A 16,006-nucleotide genomic window follows, 5' to 3' on the forward strand; every position below is an offset into this window, starting at 1 on the left:
TTGTTGACTTTCGCTTAGAAGGGGCCAGGGACCGGAAGCAGAGACGAGGCCCCGAAGATGACGTCATCACGAAGCCCCTCTACCAATCAGCTTCAGCAGTGGAGCCCGCGAACGTCCAATGAGCTGCCGTTTTGCTGGAGGGTCGACTTTGGGCGGAAGCGGCTTTGTAGCCTAGGAGGAGCGAGATGGGGGTGAAGCTGGAGGTGTTTCGGGTCAGTGAGCTTCGGAGCCGGGCGGCGATTGGGCTCCTCTGGGATCTGGGGAGGAGGCTCTGAGAGGGGGGACTCCGAAAGAGGGTCATGTCGGGGGGAGAAGGCGTCTGTGTTTGGAGAGGGACCTTTCGGGTTGGAAGCCCCAGCGGCGGGGCGCTGGGTTAGGGGAGGGCTGTTGGGAGGGAGGGCCTCGGAGAGGAGTGGTCCGGCGACGGGGGCTCCGAGAAGGAGGCTCCGGACCCTGGGGGAGATCTGGGGAAGCTCAGGGGCTCCGTGTGGTTGTGTGTTTCTGATAGGGAGACCCCTACGTTTAGGGGAAGAGACTCCAAATAATGAGGCCTCCTGGGCTTGGGGGTGCTCCAGGGATCTGACGAGCGGGTGGGGAATGAGGTTTCACGAGGAGGCTTTTGATTTTAGTACGAGGATTTGTACCCTGAGTCAGGGTGTGTGTGTGTGTGTGTTTGAGAGGGAGTTTCCCAGATTTGGGGGAGACTTGAGGTCTCTTGAATTATTATTATTACCGGGTTGGTGGGAGTTGTGCGGTTCTTGGGGGGCCCTGAAGAGGCACTCCTGGCACTGCGGGAGGATGGTCCTCCAGGCTCTGAGCAACATACGCGTATCGTGGAAGGGGTTTTAATCCCTGGCTCTGCCCATTTATCCCCCGCCCCTTCTAGATGACACTCTACCTCACCTTCCCTGTCGCTATGTTCTGGATTGCCAATCAGGCCGAGTGGTTTGAGGACTATGTCATACAGCGCAAGGTGGGCACAGGGAGAGTATTCATGGGTTCTTTCCAGGGGGTGGGGGAGAGATTGGAGCACCCAGCTGCTGGGGACCAATGTCCCCTTTCCACCAGCCAGCCCTGCCGTACAGGGAAGGGGGTGTGTCTGGAGGCTCCTGGCTCATGCTTCCAGCCGTTATTTTGTTCCCACAGAGGGAGCTGTGGCCACCTGAGAAGGAGGACCAAGTAAGTATCATACTCTTCTTCCCCCTAAAGGGATGGAGGTAACCTGGATCCCCGTGGCCATGATGAGTTTGAATGAAAATTTTGCTCTCGGTCGTGAGGAGAGAACCGAGAGCGGAGGGGCATATGGTTTCTTTATTGCCCTCTTCCTGAAACTTGAAGCTGGCCCCACTCGGGCCCTCGCTGTAATTGGCATGGAGTCTCCAGTATAGGCGCTGAACTCTGAAGCTGTGTCCTGGGGGAGTAAGGGACAGGGTGGTGGGAAGGGGGTCCAGGCCCCTGAGGTGTGTGTCCTCCTCCCTTCCTGTTCCACCCTCCTTCTCCACCCCCAGCGCCGGGAGCTAGAAGAATTCAAAGAGAGGATACGGAAGCAGCGGGAGGAGAAGCTCCTTCGCGCTGCCCAGCAGAGCTCCTGAGTCCTAGCCCCTTCACCCAGGAAATAACATACACACAGTTTCTTATTTCTTGTGGAAGTGTTTTATTGTCTGCTTTCAGGGGCCAAGGAGGGCCCAGGATGGTTCGGGCCCTCAGGGGGCTTGTGTCTGGGGTTGGGGGCTGCTGTTCCGACGGAAGCTGAGAGCAGTCGGGTCTTGAGGGGTGAGGAGGGGTTGTGGGCTGAGCGTCCCAGCTCGTTTCTGCACTCCGTCCTGTGAATGAAGAGGGGTCAGCCAGAGGGAGGGACCAAGGGCAGTGCCAGCTGGAGGTGACCCAAACATTGGAGGAGGGTGCAGGTGTCCCACCTCCTGCCTCCTACCATCCCCCAGTTTCTGTGTACCATAGTTATTCAACATTTAGGGTGGTATTTGGGGCCTTGATCAGAACCCAGGCTACGCATGCATATGTGTGTCATACACACACAAGTGCATGGATGCGTGTGTCCTGTGTATAAACTAATGTGCCCTCTTCCTTGGAAGTGTCTTCCTTCATTCTGTCTTTCCTGAAACCCTGAGACAGGGAGGCAAGAGCCATGACTTCCAGCAGCTGCTCTGACATTAACATGCCCCGAGCCTGACCTTGAGCCCCTCTCAGCCCTGCGTAAGAAAGGGTGGGCGTTTGTCCTACAACCCAAAGCTGGGTATTGGATGGGCCAGGATCCTGTGACTGGCAGGGACCCAGGGTTGCACTCTTACCAGGCACTCACCCTAGGGGGCAAGTCATGGATAGATGGGATAGTGAGGCCCCATTTACTCCTGGCCGGGGGTGGGAGGCAGAGTCAGAGGGCTCAGCCCCACAGATCTCTGCTCAGCCCCAGCAGAATGTCACCTACCTTGGGGCCTATGGGCTGGAAGCCAGGCAGGGTGCTGACTGTCACACGCTGGTCATCCATACGGCGGCCCTGGGTACTGGCCAGCATGTCCATGAGGCTGTCCATCTCGGGTGCAGGGCCACTCTCTGCTTTAAGCAGAGGCATGTGGGGATGAATATATACACAGACTCCAGGGGACACAGCCCAAGCTGGAGCCCCTAACTCGCTCAAGTTCTAGGTTCTCAAGTTCTCTAGGAGGCACTCCCTGTCTCTTTCCCTCCCATCCCTTGCCCAGTGTTTCCATTTGCAGCTCACTTTCAGACTTGCCCACCAGCCCCCCAGATGGCCACTCTCCCTGGATCCCCATGCCCTGCCCCATTCATGCCCCCAGATATCACACCGATCCCACATACCCCCCTGCCCGCTCTCACGGCTCTCGGAGGTCGGACCGGGCCCCGCCTGCAGTGAGCACCGCTGCTCCTCCATCCGGTCACCCTGCACGTGGCTCAGCAGGTTGAAGAAGCCCTCCTGGTCTGGAGAGCCAGCCTGAGAGACAGACACACTCAGTCCAGCTGGCCTCTCAGCTGGGGAACCCCTCCCCTCCCCTCCCCGGCTCTCACCATAGTCTCCGTCAATGTGCTGCTCTGCAGAGCTGCTCAGAATGAGACCTGAGCCTGTTTCCCAATCCCGGCCCCTGCCCCAGGGGCCCGGGCAGCAGGGCCACTTCACGTGGTGCTGCCTCAAGGGAGAGGCTGCTGGTGCCAGCATCCTGATGTTCTAAATTGGGGCCCTGGTTGCACGGTGGCCTGGGGGCTGTGACATGAGCCAGAGAAACATACCAGGGGCCACCCCCAAATCCCAGCATCCCCCACCTGACAGGGGTTAGCTCTGACAGCCCTGACCTCTGCCCCGGGGCTGGGTTAGGCGCTTGGACCCTCATGCCCACCAGCACTTCCTTGGGCGGCAACTGGGTCAGGGGTCCCAGGAGACTTGCTTGCTAATTAGGTGCCCTACAAACTAATTAGTCTTGTCATTCACAGGCCCTTGAGTTGGGGATGTGTGCAGTGGGATCTGCTTACCTTAATGCAGGGGGCTGAGCTCCCATCCACCTTCTCTTCCTGGTCCATCATTGTCCCCACTCCCCTCCCCTGGGTCCCGTCCACTTCTCTGCTGGCCTCTGTCCCTGCCCTGTGCCAGAGAAGGCTTTTTAAAAGACTGGGTTGTGTGTGTGGGGGGGGGAGTGGATACCCAGCCCCAAATCCCCAGCTCACGCCCCATCTGCTCCCACCCACGCTTAAGCCCCATAAAGATGATCCAGATAATTGTTTTTGTAGCAGGATGCCGGTGCTGCTGCAGGGGTAGGACACTGGGTGACCTGGGTTTGGACCTTGCCCAGCAGGACTCCCTGGGCCCCAAGAACTCTCAGGTGGGGCTCAACAGCAGGCCAGAGAGCATCCCCACAATGGGGAGCAGGGGCTGGCTGGTCCCACTGGGAGAGGACAGGCCATTGGACAGCTCAGGTGGGATCTGTAGCCCACCAGTGGGAGGCTGCAGGATGATCTCACCCTGCTAGAGAGGCAGTTGCCATCTGCAGGTAGTAGGGGAAGAAGCTGGACCTGAGGGCCACTGAGGCACCACCAGGCCAACTAGCTCCATCTCTGTCTCCAGACCTCCCCTCCTACTCACCGTCCCTGGGTCTGGTTGCTTGCCGCGGGCCCTAACATAAGAAGATCTTGGATTTCCCTTTTTCATTTCGTTTCTTTCCTTTTCTTTTCTTTTCTTTCTTTCTTTCTTTTTTTTAAAGATTTTATTTATTTGAGAGAATGAGCAGTAGGGGCAGGGGGAGACAGAGGGAGAAACAGATTCTGGTGAGCCGGGAGCCCACTCAGGGGCTCTATCCCAGGACCGCAGGATCATGACCTGAACCAAGGGCAGACACTTAACCTACTGAGCCACCCAGGCGCCGCGAGAAGGTCTGGGATTTCCTGTCCTGCCACCAGTGCCATGTTGAGCTTTCTCCTGAGATCTGTCATCTGAGTGCATGGGTATGGGAGGCAAGGAGGAAAGTCCCTGGCCCTGAGCCCTTCCCCTCCCCCCAAGCAGCTATACCCTTCTTTCAGTGCCTTGGGAGAGGGTGCCACCAGGAGGATCCCACTTGTACCCCATCCCCTACCCAAGACACCTTCCTGGAAACCAGTTAAAACCTCAGAATAAATGGGCTGCACTATCACACCTGCCTAAGTGCAAAGCTCGGTCCTCCTCCCCAGGCAAGCGTCCCCCCATCCAGGGCCCCCAGCCACACCCTGCCCACGCCCCCAAGTCCTTGATGCCAGTGAGATGCCCTGCTCTTCCACAGGTGTACTAATTTCCTGGAGCTGCCGTAGCAAAGTCACAAACTGGCTTAGAGCAGCAGACACCGTCACAGTTCTGGAGGCCAGAGCCTGAAGTCAAGGTGTTGGCAGTGCCAGCTCCTGAGTCCCATGGGGGAAGGTCCTTCCTTTCCTCCCCCTGGCTCCTCCAGGTTGCAGGCAGTCCTCAGTGTTCCTTGGCTGGTCGCTGCAGTTTTTCGATCTCTGCGTCTGTCATCACGTGACATTCCTGTGTGTCCTTGTCTTCACATGGCTGTCACAAGACATGGACACCAGTCGCATTGCGTTAGAGCCCCATGCTATTGCAGCGTGACTTCTTAACTAACTGCATCTGCAATGACTCTGTTTACAAATAAGGTCACAATCTCAGGTACCAGAGCTTAGGGCTTCAACCTGTCTTGGGGGAGGGTGGGCAGGATACCATTCAGTCCATAACAGCAGAAGATCCCGGTCGTCCTCACAGTATGGTGGGCAGTGGCCAGCCCTCCGGACTTTCACCTCCAGGGGGCAGGCGGAGAAGCTAAAGGGGGGTCTCATGGCCTCCCAGCTCCTCCCTTTGCCCCTGCAATCCATCCTTCCCCTCCTTCCCCTGCTCAGAACTCTCCCTCGGCCCCCACTGCCCTCAGGAGATAACTCAACCACTGTGGAGTATAATGGGATGTTCTAAAATTGGAGATGGAAGCACACCTCTCGACATGCTAAAAGGCATTGAATTGTACACTCAGTGAGTGAACTGTATGGTACGTGAGGTATATCTCAATAAAGCTATAAAAGAAAAAAAAAACAAGAAAGGAAAAGGAGGGAGGAAAAAATGGAAGAAACCCTCCAAATCCTACCTAGAGTAGCCAGCTATCCTTGTTTGCCCAAGACTGTCTCAGTTTTAGCACTGGATGCCCTGTGTCCTGGGAGCCTCTCAATCCCCGGCAAACTGGACTGAGTCAGTCCTACCCTGTTCCACAGAGGTCTGGCCTCTGCAGCCCCTCCAAGCTCCCCTCACTCCCTGCGCTCCTCCAGCCACAACTCTTGCTTCTCTCTGCCTGGATCGCCGCTGCGTGGCTGCTTTTTGATGTCGTTCAGGTTAAATCTAAAGTCCACCCTATCAGGGTCCCCCTGTGGGATCACACACAATAAATGATCCCTTGCAACGTGGCATATGCTATCACATCACTGGTTATTTCCTCTAGAGCAGAATTGATTGATCATTTTCTCTCTCCCTTCCATTTAACTGCCCACCACCCCAGCCCCACCTCCGGAGCAACTGTAGCCCCTTCTGCCCACTTACCTGTCCATCAGCCCCTCTGTCCATCCATCCGGACAGGTACTCATCATGGAGCATCCGAGCATGCGCATCTTGACCTCCTGCTGCAAGATGGCAAACCTAGTCTTACTCTTGCCTGTCCCAGGTAAGTGGCAACGGGCCAGGCACCAGACCCACTCTTAATAAAGATGGCCAAATGAAGGAACCAGTTCCGGACTCCGCATTCACACCTGTGCATCACACTTGAAATATGGGACCTCTTTTGAATGGGCTGTGCCCTCCTTGTGACAACGCCAGCGCACAGCAGCAGCGGGCCATGAAACTTCAAGTCAAACGTGAATCGAGTGTGTATGTAAGTGTGCAAGGGGTTGAGCATGCCGCTAAGCCCACGGATTCATCAGAAGACGAACGCGATTATCAGCCCGTGAGGGTGTGTGTGCACCTGGTGAGGGCAAGGCTTTGACAAGCGGCCCTCCAGGGACGGAGACCTGGCTCAGATCCCCGCGGGCCTATTCACCCCGTGGCCCCAGACAAGGCTCCTGCCGAGCCGCGGTTTCGTCGTCTACACCGCACTCCCCGCCAGGGGTCCTGAGAGCGTCGGGTGAGAATCTGACACAGGTCCTTGACACACAGCAGGTGCCGGCTTCGCTTCAACGAACCTCCTTCCAGGTCTCCTCGTGGGTTGATCAAATGTTGTCCACCTGCTGCTACCCTCTGGGGAACAGAAGGTAAGTGGGTCACGGGCTTAAGACCCCGCGGCCCCGGGTAGGCCCACAGCGTCGGTCAGCCACGGAGAAACTTCTGGCAGGGTGGCTGGTGGCTGCCTCCCCGCGACCCCGCGACCCCGCGACCCCGCGACCCCGCTGCCCCACACAGGGGCAAGCAGGGGAGGGGAGCCGAGCGCGCGGCCGCCTGTGCCGTCGGGGCGCCCCTCTCGCGCCGCCGCCGCACCCCCGCCGCACCCCCGCCGCCAGGTGCAGCCCCGCCTTTCCGGGGCCCGCGGGGGCGGGGCCAGCGCGGGGGGCGGGGCCCACGTGGCCGACGCGCGGGCCACGCCCCCACCTTGGGACAGACCCGGAAGCGGCGGCGGCGCCCCTGGGGGAAGATGGCGCCCTCGGGGCTGAAGGCGGTGGTGGGGGAAAGTGAGTGCGCGTCTCCTGGGGGTGCGGGGGCGCGGGGTGCGCGAGCCGCGGGAGCCCGGCGGCCGGGCCGGGCGTCGAGCACCTGATCCTCGAGGGGGCGGGCGGGGACTTGGTCCCGCTGGACGTCGCGGCTCTCCCGCGCCGGAGCCGAACAGCCGGAGACTGGACTCCGGGCACCCCGGGGGGTCGGCTTAGGGGTGGCCTGGGCAGGCGCCGGGCGCGCACCCCCGGGGGACCCGGGGGGCCGGCAGGGAGCGCGGCTGGACGCCCCGACTGCCGGGTGCCCGAGCCTGGCACAGTGGGCGGGGCTGGACGCTCGGAGGGCCCGGGCTGGGTGCGCTGCGCAGTGACCCCAGTCGGAGTGAGGCTCGGGGACGTGGCCAGGCCGGTGGCCGGACCCGGGGCCGGGGCGACGCCGTCCTTCTCCCGGGTCCCCGCGGACGTCGTGCGGCGTGAGGACTCGGGCGTCCAGGCCGCGCGGGCCCGGGCTCCGGGGAGAGGGGCGAGGTCGCCCCTGCCCCCATCTCGGGTAGTTCCGGCCTCTGCACCTCCTTCCTGCGCCTCCCGCGCTGGCGGTCCTGATAAGAGTGGACATGACACTCTCAGCGGGCGGGGCCACCGCGTCCCTTCTGCTCCGCCCTCGCCGAAACCCCGGCACCCCAACCCTACACGGAGCCTCCCACACAGGGGCCAGCGGGGGGAAGCCAGGCCCGCCTCAGAGCGAGGGAGTCGGGTGTCCTGCAAGGAAATTGATGAAGGTGGAGCGGGGGTGGCCTGGCTTCCATGTCCCCACCCGGAGGGCTCGAGGTTGCAGGTGGGGAAGCTGACGGTTGACACCTGGATGTGAACTCTGGCTTTCAGTTATTCGTTCATCTATTTTTTTTTTTAAGATTTTATTTATTAGAGACACAGAGAGAGGCAGAGACACAAGCAGAGGGAGAAGCGGGTCTCCTGCAGGGAGCCCGATGCGGGACTCGATCCCAGGACCCTGGGGTCACACCCTGGGCCGAAGGCAGGTGCTCAACCGCTGAGCCCTCCTGGCCCCCTTCTTCATTCATCTAAGGCATGTTTATTGAGTGGTTACTTAAGCCCCAGGCACTTAGCCCTTTAGGGCTGAGGGTGCTTAGGCTAGTCACGTGTCCTCTCTGAACCCATTTCCCTGTCTGTAAATTGGGGGTGACCTTAGGGGTGGCCTCACAAGACTGAGGGGAGAGGAAAACAAACAGGAAAGAAGATGGAGGCCCAGCAGGCTTGAGAGCATGTTGGGGCCAGAGAACCCGACATCCTGAGTCCTCCCTACCTTCCCTGCAGAAATTCTGAATGGAGTCATTCGGAGTGTCAAAAAGGATGGGGAATGGAAGGTAGGGTGTTGGCAGAATGCCTTGTCCCGACCCAAGGGGGGGGCCCTGAATGTGGGACCCACAAGAACTCCCAGAGGAGGCCACTGGAGGGGGGCTTGTTGGGGGCAGGTGGTTGGGTGGTTGGGCCTGGGACAGCGTGGGGTCAGGTGCAGGTCCTGGGTCCTCCCACCCAGCCGGCTCTTGAAGCTGCCAGTCCTTCCCACCACCCCAGCCCCACCTCGGGGGCAGCTGTAGCCCCCCCTTCCCTCTTATCCGTCCATCAGCCCCTCTGTCCATCTGTCCCGACAGGTACTCATCATGGACCATCCAAGCATGCGCATCTTGTCCTCCTGCTGCAAGATGTCAGACATCCTAGCTGAGGGCATTACTAGTGAGTGGACACCCCCACCCCATGCTGCTGAGATGGGACCTGAGTATGGGGTGCCCTAAGATTGTCCAGAACTCCCCAACATGCAGGTTGTTGTATGTAGAGCCCTTCCCCCTCCTGAGTGTGGGAGCCTGTGACAGGTGGACCTCCCAGGCAGGACTCCCCAGCTGCAACTCCTAAGGGGTCAGCTTCCCCGACTATGTAGCCCCTGTGTGTGAAACCCAACATAGGACCCCCAGAGTGAACTCAGTCTGAGCCCCGCTAGAATGCATAACTTCCTATGGGAAACTCCCAGGGGGGTGGGGCTGTGATTTGAATGTACAGAACCCTGCCCATGTAACTCTTACCTGTGCCACCCATGCACGGGCACCTCCCATAGGTGCCGGATGGAGTACAGCTCCCCCTGCCCTAGCATTCTGTCCTCTTGCCCTAGTGTCCAACTCTCCGAGTCTCAGATCCTCCGTGAGCCCTGGCCCCAATGCCACCTACACGTGGCCCTTTCTCTTTTCCTACTAGTTGTTGAAGACATCAACAAACGCCGAGAACCCATCCCCAGTTTGGAGGCCATTTATTTGCTCAGCCCCACAGAGAAGGTGCCTATGTGAGCTTGAGTGTGTGTGTGTGTGTGTGTATGTGCATGCCTCTGTGCGTGTCTGCACATGTCGGGAGTACAGGCAGTGGGTGGTAGGCTGGGGCAGGGTTCTGGGGGTGCAGGGCCAGGCTTGGGCAATGGTCTGCCTCCCCCAGTCAGTACAGGCTCTGATAGCAGACTTCCGGGGGACCCCGACCTTCACCTACAAAGCAGCACACATCTTCTTCACTGACAGTGAGTGAAGCGAGCTGGGGGCAGGGTGGGAGGGGGTGCTCAGGGCATGGGGCCACTCTCGTCTGATGCCTCCTCTTGCCCACCCAGCCTGCCCTGAGCCCCTGTTCACTGAGCTGAGCCGTTCACGTCTAGCGAAGGTGGTGAAGACGCTGAAGGAGATCCACCTGGCCTTCCTCCCCTACGAAGCCCAGGTACAGGCCCAGGCTAGCCCAGGGTGGGGGTGGGGGTCTGTGACCAAATGTCCTGGGTTCCCTCAGAAACCAGGAACAAGTAAAGGGGATACCGGGCCAGAAAGAAAAAGTTACCTAACACAGAGGATCATGGGTTCTCACCTGCCGTGGGCACCTGCCATGGGAGTGTCCCCCACCAAGGGGTGGCACAGAGCGCACCTCCGAGTTGTCCTGCCCGAGGGCGAGGGGGCCGGGGTATCTCTCTACCTCCTTCAGGCATGAGTTGGAAGCTGGCTGGCCTGACTCCTGGACGGCAAAGCAGGCTCCAGAGCCTGGCGGAGGCCCTGGGGAGCAGCGGGTGCTGGAGGCTGCTCTTGAGCCAGGTGTACACCTGTAGCAGTGGCACTTGTGTCCTCCCAGGTGTTCTCCCTGGATGCCCCCCACAGCACCTACAACCTCTACTGCCCCTTCCGGGTGGGGGAGCGGGCACGGCAAATTGAGGCCCTCGCCCAGCAGATCGCCACGCTGTGCGCCACGCTGCAGGAGTACCCAGCCATCCGCTACCGCAAGTGGGCACCCCACCCTGGTGCCACCCCCAACCTTGATCCCATTCTTCATGCAGCCTTTAACCTCACTTTTGACCCCAGTCCTGGTCCCAACTCCCAGCCCTAACCCCATCCCTTGACCTCTGGTGACCTGGCCCTCCCCCACCCCATGCCTAAGACCCCATGTCTGCCCACCCCACCCCCAGGGGCCCAGAGGTCACGGCTCAGCTGGCCAATGCCGTCCTGGCCAAGCTGAATGCCTTCAAGGCTGACAATCCCAGTCTGGGAGAGGTAAGGGGGGCTACTGGGGAGGTGAGGGTGAAGCCCCAGCCAAGGACAGGGTCAGTGTCCTCATCCCTGCCAACCCCCAGGGCCCCGAGAAAACCCGCTCGCAGCTACTCATCGTGGACCGGGGGGCCGACCCTGTGTCCCCGCTGCTGCATGAGCTCACATTCCAGGCCATGGCCTATGACCTGCTGAACATCGAACAGGACACATATAGGTGGGCGGATCCCAGGAACCCTGCCTGCCCCCCCATCACCTCCTGGGTCTCTGGCCCCCGGCCAGCTGCCTGACCCTCTGTTTCCTGCAGGTACGAGACCACGGGGCTGAGTGAGGCCCGGGAAAAGGCTGTGCTGCTGGATGAGGACGATGACCTGTGGGTAGAGCTGCGGCACATGCACATCGCCGATGTGTCCAAGTGCGTGCACACGGGGAGGCCAAGGGCGTGGGCCACTCTGCACGTGGTCCCCACCTGTATCCCCAGCCCCCTCCTCCCGTGGGCCGGGTCCTCGGCCTTTGGTTCTGGGGAAACGCTCCTCAGCCAGACTCCTCAGTGTGGGCTTACACATGGCCTGGCACAGGGCCACGTGTATCCCCTGGCTCCCACCCCCCGGCCGTGTGACACCGCGCCCCACAACACACACACACACCGCTGTCAAACTATAGTCCCGGTGCCAGTCCCCAACCTCACCCCTGCCCGCTCTTCACCGCCAGGAAGGTCACGGAGCTTCTAAAGACGTTCTGTGAGAGCAAGAGGCTGACCACGGACAAGGTAGGGGCAGGAGAAGCCCCTGCCCTCATGGTGGGGGGAGGGCAGAGCCTGGAGGGGGACCCGGGGTGGCAGGCCCGGCCTCACAGCCTCCCTGTCCGCAGGCCAACATCAAAGACCTGTCCCACATCCTGAAGAAGATGCCGCAGTACCAGAAGGAGTTGAACAAGGTGAGCAGGGACGGGGATCCTGCCCTCCCCCCCGCCCCCCGCACTGCGGCCAGGCTCCTGGCTCGGACTCAGTTTCTGTTACCCCCCCTCCCGTCCCGCAGTATTCTACGCACCTGCATTTAGCGGACGACTGCATGAAGCACTTCAAGGGTTCGGTGGAGAAGCTGTGCGGGGTGGAGCAGGTGGGGCGGGCCTGGGACGGGGTGGGGCCTCAGGGAGGGGGCTGGGCCCGCAGGGGAGGAGCCCGCAGAGGTGTGGCCTGTGAGGGGAGGGGCCTGGGGAGAGGCGGTCCCGGGACAGGGGTGCAGTCTATGGGGGTGGGCAGGTCCACAGGAAAATAGGACCCGGATAAGGGGCGGGGCCTGGCAAAGGGCAGGGCCTATTGACCCGCCGGGATGAAACCTTCAGAGACCTGGTAGTAGGAAGAAGCAGGTCCCCAAGGTCCTGCCAAGGACCCTAGCTCTGGAACCCCACACCCCCCTGCCCCGCAGGACTTGGCCATGGGCTCAGACACAGAGGGTGAGAAGATCAAGGATGCCATGAAGCTGATCGTGCCTGTGCTGCTGGATGCAGCCGTGCCAGCCTATGACAAGATCCGGGTCCTGTTGCTCTACATCCTTCTGCGGAACGGTGGGTTGGGGGCATGGAGAGGCTTCCAGATACCCCCACTCACGGGGGTCTGCAATGATCCTGGGAATCTCTCAACCCCATGATTTTCCTGACCTTGGCATGCCTCCACTCAACAGGCACACCCGACCCCACAGATATACCCGTCTCCAACCTGGGAACCCCGTCTCTATCGATCTGGGCAAACTCTCATTGACATGAGGGCTCCATTGACATAGAGATTCCCGAATCTGTGACTCTTCCAAACTTGGTCCCCTCAATGAATTCTAGACTTCCATCTCTCTGCTCTAGGATCCCCATCCAGGATTCTAGCATCCTCCTCACACCTGCCCCAGTGGCTCCCTCGGTCCTGAGGACAGTCTTGGGACCTCCTCTTGTCACCCCCAGCCCCTTAACCCAGGAATCCCCTGTGTCCTACCTCCTGGTTCCCTGTTTCTCAGCCCTTCCACCTCTGTCCGTACCTTCTGTCCCCCCCGCCATCGTCTCTGAGCCATCCCCCCCCCATGAGACTCCCATCCACAGAAGCCCACCCTCCTCTTCTTCCAGGTGTGAGTGAGGAGAATCTGGCCAAGCTGATCCAGCATGCCAATGTGCAGGCACACAGCAGCCTCATCCGGAACCTGGAGCAGCTGGGGGGCACGGTCACCAACCCTGGGGTATGCCAGGAGCAAGCTGTAGGGTCACAGACTGGGCAGAAGGCAAATGTGGGCATGGGGGTGCCTGGGAGAGTCAGAGCCTGGGTCCTGGGGGGCAGACGGCACATCACGGGGCTGGGGCATTCGAGGCATGGTGTGGCTCTGGGAGGACAGAGAGGTCTGTGCAGGATCAGGTCTGGGGACCAGCGGGCACCGCAGCGGTGTCACCCCCCCACCCCCCCCAGTCATGGATCACATGATAAGCAGAGGATGAGGTGTAGTCAGCACCGTGGTCCTGGTGATGGTGCAGTGTGGGGTTTGTGGCCTGAGTCCCAGGGTCACCAGCTTTGGGATGAGGGCCCACAGTCGACTGTAGGGTCCTGGAGGACTCAGAGAACCACCACACACACACACACGCACACACATAAACACAGCCACACAGCAGCTTCCTGTGCTCAGCTGTCTGCTTAGCCACTCCTATCTCTCTCTGGCCCCGTGTGTCCCACCTCCCCTGACCCTGCTTCCACTGTTGGGGTGACTCTCGTGTCCCCCTCACCTGTCCCTCCTCTTTCTCCCAGCCCCCTGTCTGTCTCCCTGTCCCCCACCTCCCGGGTTCCCTGTTTCTCCAAGCCCTTCCACCTCTGTCCCCACCTGGCTCTCCTGTCTTTCTCTTTGCCACACATCTTGGTCTCATTGGCTTTGTCTCTCTCTCCCTCTTGTTTCCCGTCCTCTCCCTCCCCCCCCCTCTCTGGCCCCCTCTCTCCCTCTTACTCCTTCCTCCCTCTCTCTCCACTCCTCTGTTCCATCTCTCTATCTTTTTCTGCAATCCTTCCCCCAAGCCAGAGGAGCACCCAGACCCATCTGTGACCCACCTCCTTCTCCCCCATCCTCCCACCATCCCACTGCCCCCCCCCAGGGCCCGGGGACCTCAAGCCGGCTAGAGCGGAGGGAGCGCTTGGAGCCCACCTATCAGTTGTCCCGCTGGACCCCAGTCGTCAAGGACGTGATGGAGGTACCACTGGTGGGACCTGACCTCCCCCTGCACACCCCTGCACCCTTGTACCCTCTCCCCTACCACCTCCAAGTCCTGATCTAGGTGGTGGCTCGGTCCTCTTCATGTCACGGTGCTAAGCCTCAGGGCTTAAGAGAAAATCCCTCATTATGGGCATCCCCCTGGCATCTGATCTACTCTGCAGGGGTGGGGGATGGGGAGGTGCCCCAAGATGACACCAAAGGAATTGGGACAGCAGCAGGCACCTTGAGGAGGGAGCCTCATTTCCTGTCCAGACCCTGGGCCCTTCCTTTGCCCTCCTCTGTTCTCTTCCCCTGCAGCACCCCCCCCACTGCACCCTGGGAAATCCCCTTATTCCCCCTACACCCTCCCCACCACCACCCCTGCCCATCCTGGGAGCCCAAAGCAGCAATGGCAAAAAGGACCAGGCCAGGGGCCTGGCTCCTAGCTTCCTGCCTGCTGCTCCTCTGGAACCTGGCACCTCCCTACCCACTCGGGGGCCCAGCAGCTTTGCCCCTCCCCTCCCCATGGACCTGGGTACCTGGACTCCTGGGTCTCCACGGGGCTAGAAATGCAGATGGTGGCCCTGTCTGCCTGGACCCTGGGCCCCCTCACCTGAGGCTCCTCTCCTAAGCTTCCCTCCCTGGCTCCAGGATGCCGTGGAGGACCGGCTGGACCGCAAGCTCTGGCCCTTCGTGTCCGACCCCGCCCCCACGTCCAGCTCCCAGGCTGCTGTCAGGTGAAAGCCCCCAGGCCCATGTTAGATGAGGGGTGTCTCATGGGGTGGGGGAGTCTCCTGCTCGACTGACCCCTGCCCGCCTCCTCCTGCACAGCGCCCGCTTTGGCCACTGGCATAAGAACAAGGCCGGCGTGGAGATGCGGGCAGGGCCCCGGCTCATCATCTATGTCATGGGCGGCGTGGCGATGTCAGAGATGAGGGCTGCCTATGAGGTGACCAGGGCCACCGATGGCAAGTGGGAGGTGCTCATTGGTGAGAAGCCAGGGCTGGGACCCCTGGGTGCTGGGGCTGGCCTTGCAGGTGCATTAGAGGATAGGGCTGACAGTGGACTCCAATTGGATCCCCAAACCCTGGAGCCTGTGTAGGGCCAGTGTCTGGGAGCCCTAGGCAAGCAGCTGGATTCCTGAGTTCTGAGGGGCCGGGGCTTGGGTTCCCAGGGGAGGGGTCACCTGGGGGTTGGACCCCTATGTTTCTAAGGAGTCTAAACTCTTGAGTCCTCAGAGTCAGGGCCTGCTTCCCCAAGGACCTTAGCTGGAGGTCCTGAGGCAGCAGACCCACCTCCCCAACCCTCCCCTGCTGCACAGGCTCCTCGCACATCCTTACCCCCACCCGCTTCCTGGATGACCTTAAGACGCTGGACCAGAAGCTGGAGGACATTGCCTTGCCTTGACCGCCCCCACTCCCTTCCCAGAGAAATAAATTCCTCCCTTCTCTCTGCCAGCCAGCACCCACCTCGCCTTCTTTCTGAGGGAGCTGTCCTGGGCCAGCCCCCCGTGGGCCCCCCTCCTCACTCTTGTCCTACCACAGGGAGTCTCCAGCCAAGGCGAAGGTTAAGAATTAGGCTTGGTTTGAACATTGGCTCCACGATGGACTAGCTGTAAGGCCTTGGCCGGCTTCCTGGGTTCTCCATTCATCCAAAATGTGGGGCCGGTAATGGCAGCCACTTTGCAGAGGAGATAGAGATGATGCCAGAAAGCTGATGGCATGAGAGCCTGTCAGCTGCTGTTCCTCCGCTGGCACTAGCGTCCTCTTGGCTACTGATGGGACTGCCAGTATTTTTTTTTTAAGATTTTATTTATTTATTCATGAGAGACACAAAGAGATGCAGAGACATAAGCAGAGGGAGAAGCAGGCTCCCTGCAGGGAGCCCCATGTGGGACTCAATCCTGGAATTCGGGGATCACGCCCTGAGCCAAAGGCAGACGCCCAGCCCAACCACTGAGCCACCCAGGCATCCCAGGACTGCTAGTATTAACAAGCAGAATGGGCCCTGCATCCTGCACACACACACCCCCGCCGCCACCTACACCCC

The 16,006-nt window shown here is 60.4% G+C and overlaps 3 protein-coding genes across 11 annotated transcripts; 2 read left to right on the top strand and 1 right to left on the bottom strand.

Annotated features, from left to right (window-relative positions):
• The first annotated feature begins 64 nt into the window (after positions 1-64).
• Positions 65-8,486, top strand: PET100 (PET100 cytochrome c oxidase chaperone). 3 transcript variants are annotated; one of them, XM_077860132.1, is made up of 5 exons: positions 65-212; positions 887-973; positions 6,110-6,194; positions 6,683-6,777; positions 8,082-8,486. In XM_077860132.1, exons 1-4 carry the CDS (start codon positions 186-188, stop codon positions 6,733-6,735), a joined length of 252 nt encoding a protein of 83 aa, XP_077716258.1. In that variant the 5' UTR covers positions 65-185; the 3' UTR covers positions 6,736-6,777; positions 8,082-8,486. The 3 variants fall into 3 exon arrangements, with proteins under 3 accessions (XP_077716258.1, XP_077716257.1, XP_077716259.1); XM_077860131.1 differs by lacking the exon at positions 8,082-8,486 and adding an exon at positions 1,147-1,179 and having other exon boundaries at positions 6,683-6,750; XM_077860133.1 differs by lacking the exons at positions 6,110-6,194; positions 6,683-6,777; positions 8,082-8,486 and adding exons at positions 1,147-1,179; positions 1,509-1,637.
• Positions 1,631-7,000, bottom strand: PCP2 (Purkinje cell protein 2). 7 transcript variants are annotated; one of them, XM_077860125.1, is made up of 7 exons: positions 6,709-6,998; positions 6,074-6,153; positions 4,109-5,044; positions 3,502-3,610; positions 2,836-2,968; positions 2,444-2,571; positions 1,631-1,823 (listed from the first exon to the last, which is right to left on the bottom strand). In XM_077860125.1, the coding sequence occupies exons 3-7, from the start codon at positions 4,144-4,146 to the stop codon at positions 1,704-1,706; spliced, it is 528 nt and encodes a 175-aa protein (XP_077716251.1). In that variant the 5' UTR covers positions 4,147-5,044; positions 6,074-6,153; positions 6,709-6,998; the 3' UTR covers positions 1,631-1,703. The 7 variants fall into 7 exon arrangements, with proteins under 7 accessions (XP_077716251.1, XP_077716253.1, XP_077716250.1 ...); XM_077860127.1 differs by having other exon boundaries at positions 2,854-2,968; positions 6,074-7,000; XM_077860124.1 differs by having other exon boundaries at positions 6,074-6,998.
• On the top strand, positions 7,086-15,414 carry STXBP2 (syntaxin binding protein 2). The gene is made up of 19 exons (XM_077860118.1): positions 7,086-7,191; positions 8,503-8,552; positions 8,841-8,922; positions 9,436-9,512; positions 9,667-9,745; positions 9,833-9,936; positions 10,336-10,484; positions 10,667-10,751; positions 10,832-10,962; positions 11,053-11,160; positions 11,457-11,514; positions 11,616-11,681; positions 11,783-11,863; positions 12,173-12,311; positions 12,855-12,964; positions 13,860-13,955; positions 14,609-14,694; positions 14,789-14,946; positions 15,279-15,414. Exons 1-19 carry the CDS (start codon positions 7,155-7,157, stop codon positions 15,362-15,364), a joined length of 1,782 nt encoding a protein of 593 aa, XP_077716244.1. The 5' UTR covers positions 7,086-7,154; the 3' UTR covers positions 15,365-15,414.
• The last annotated feature ends 592 nt before the right edge of the window (positions 15,415-16,006 follow it).

Source organism: Canis aureus, chromosome 19 (genome assembly GCF_053574225.1).
Source record: "Canis aureus isolate CA01 chromosome 19, VMU_Caureus_v.1.0, whole genome shotgun sequence".
NCBI classification, from domain to species: Eukaryota; Metazoa; Chordata; class Mammalia; order Carnivora; family Canidae; genus Canis; species Canis aureus.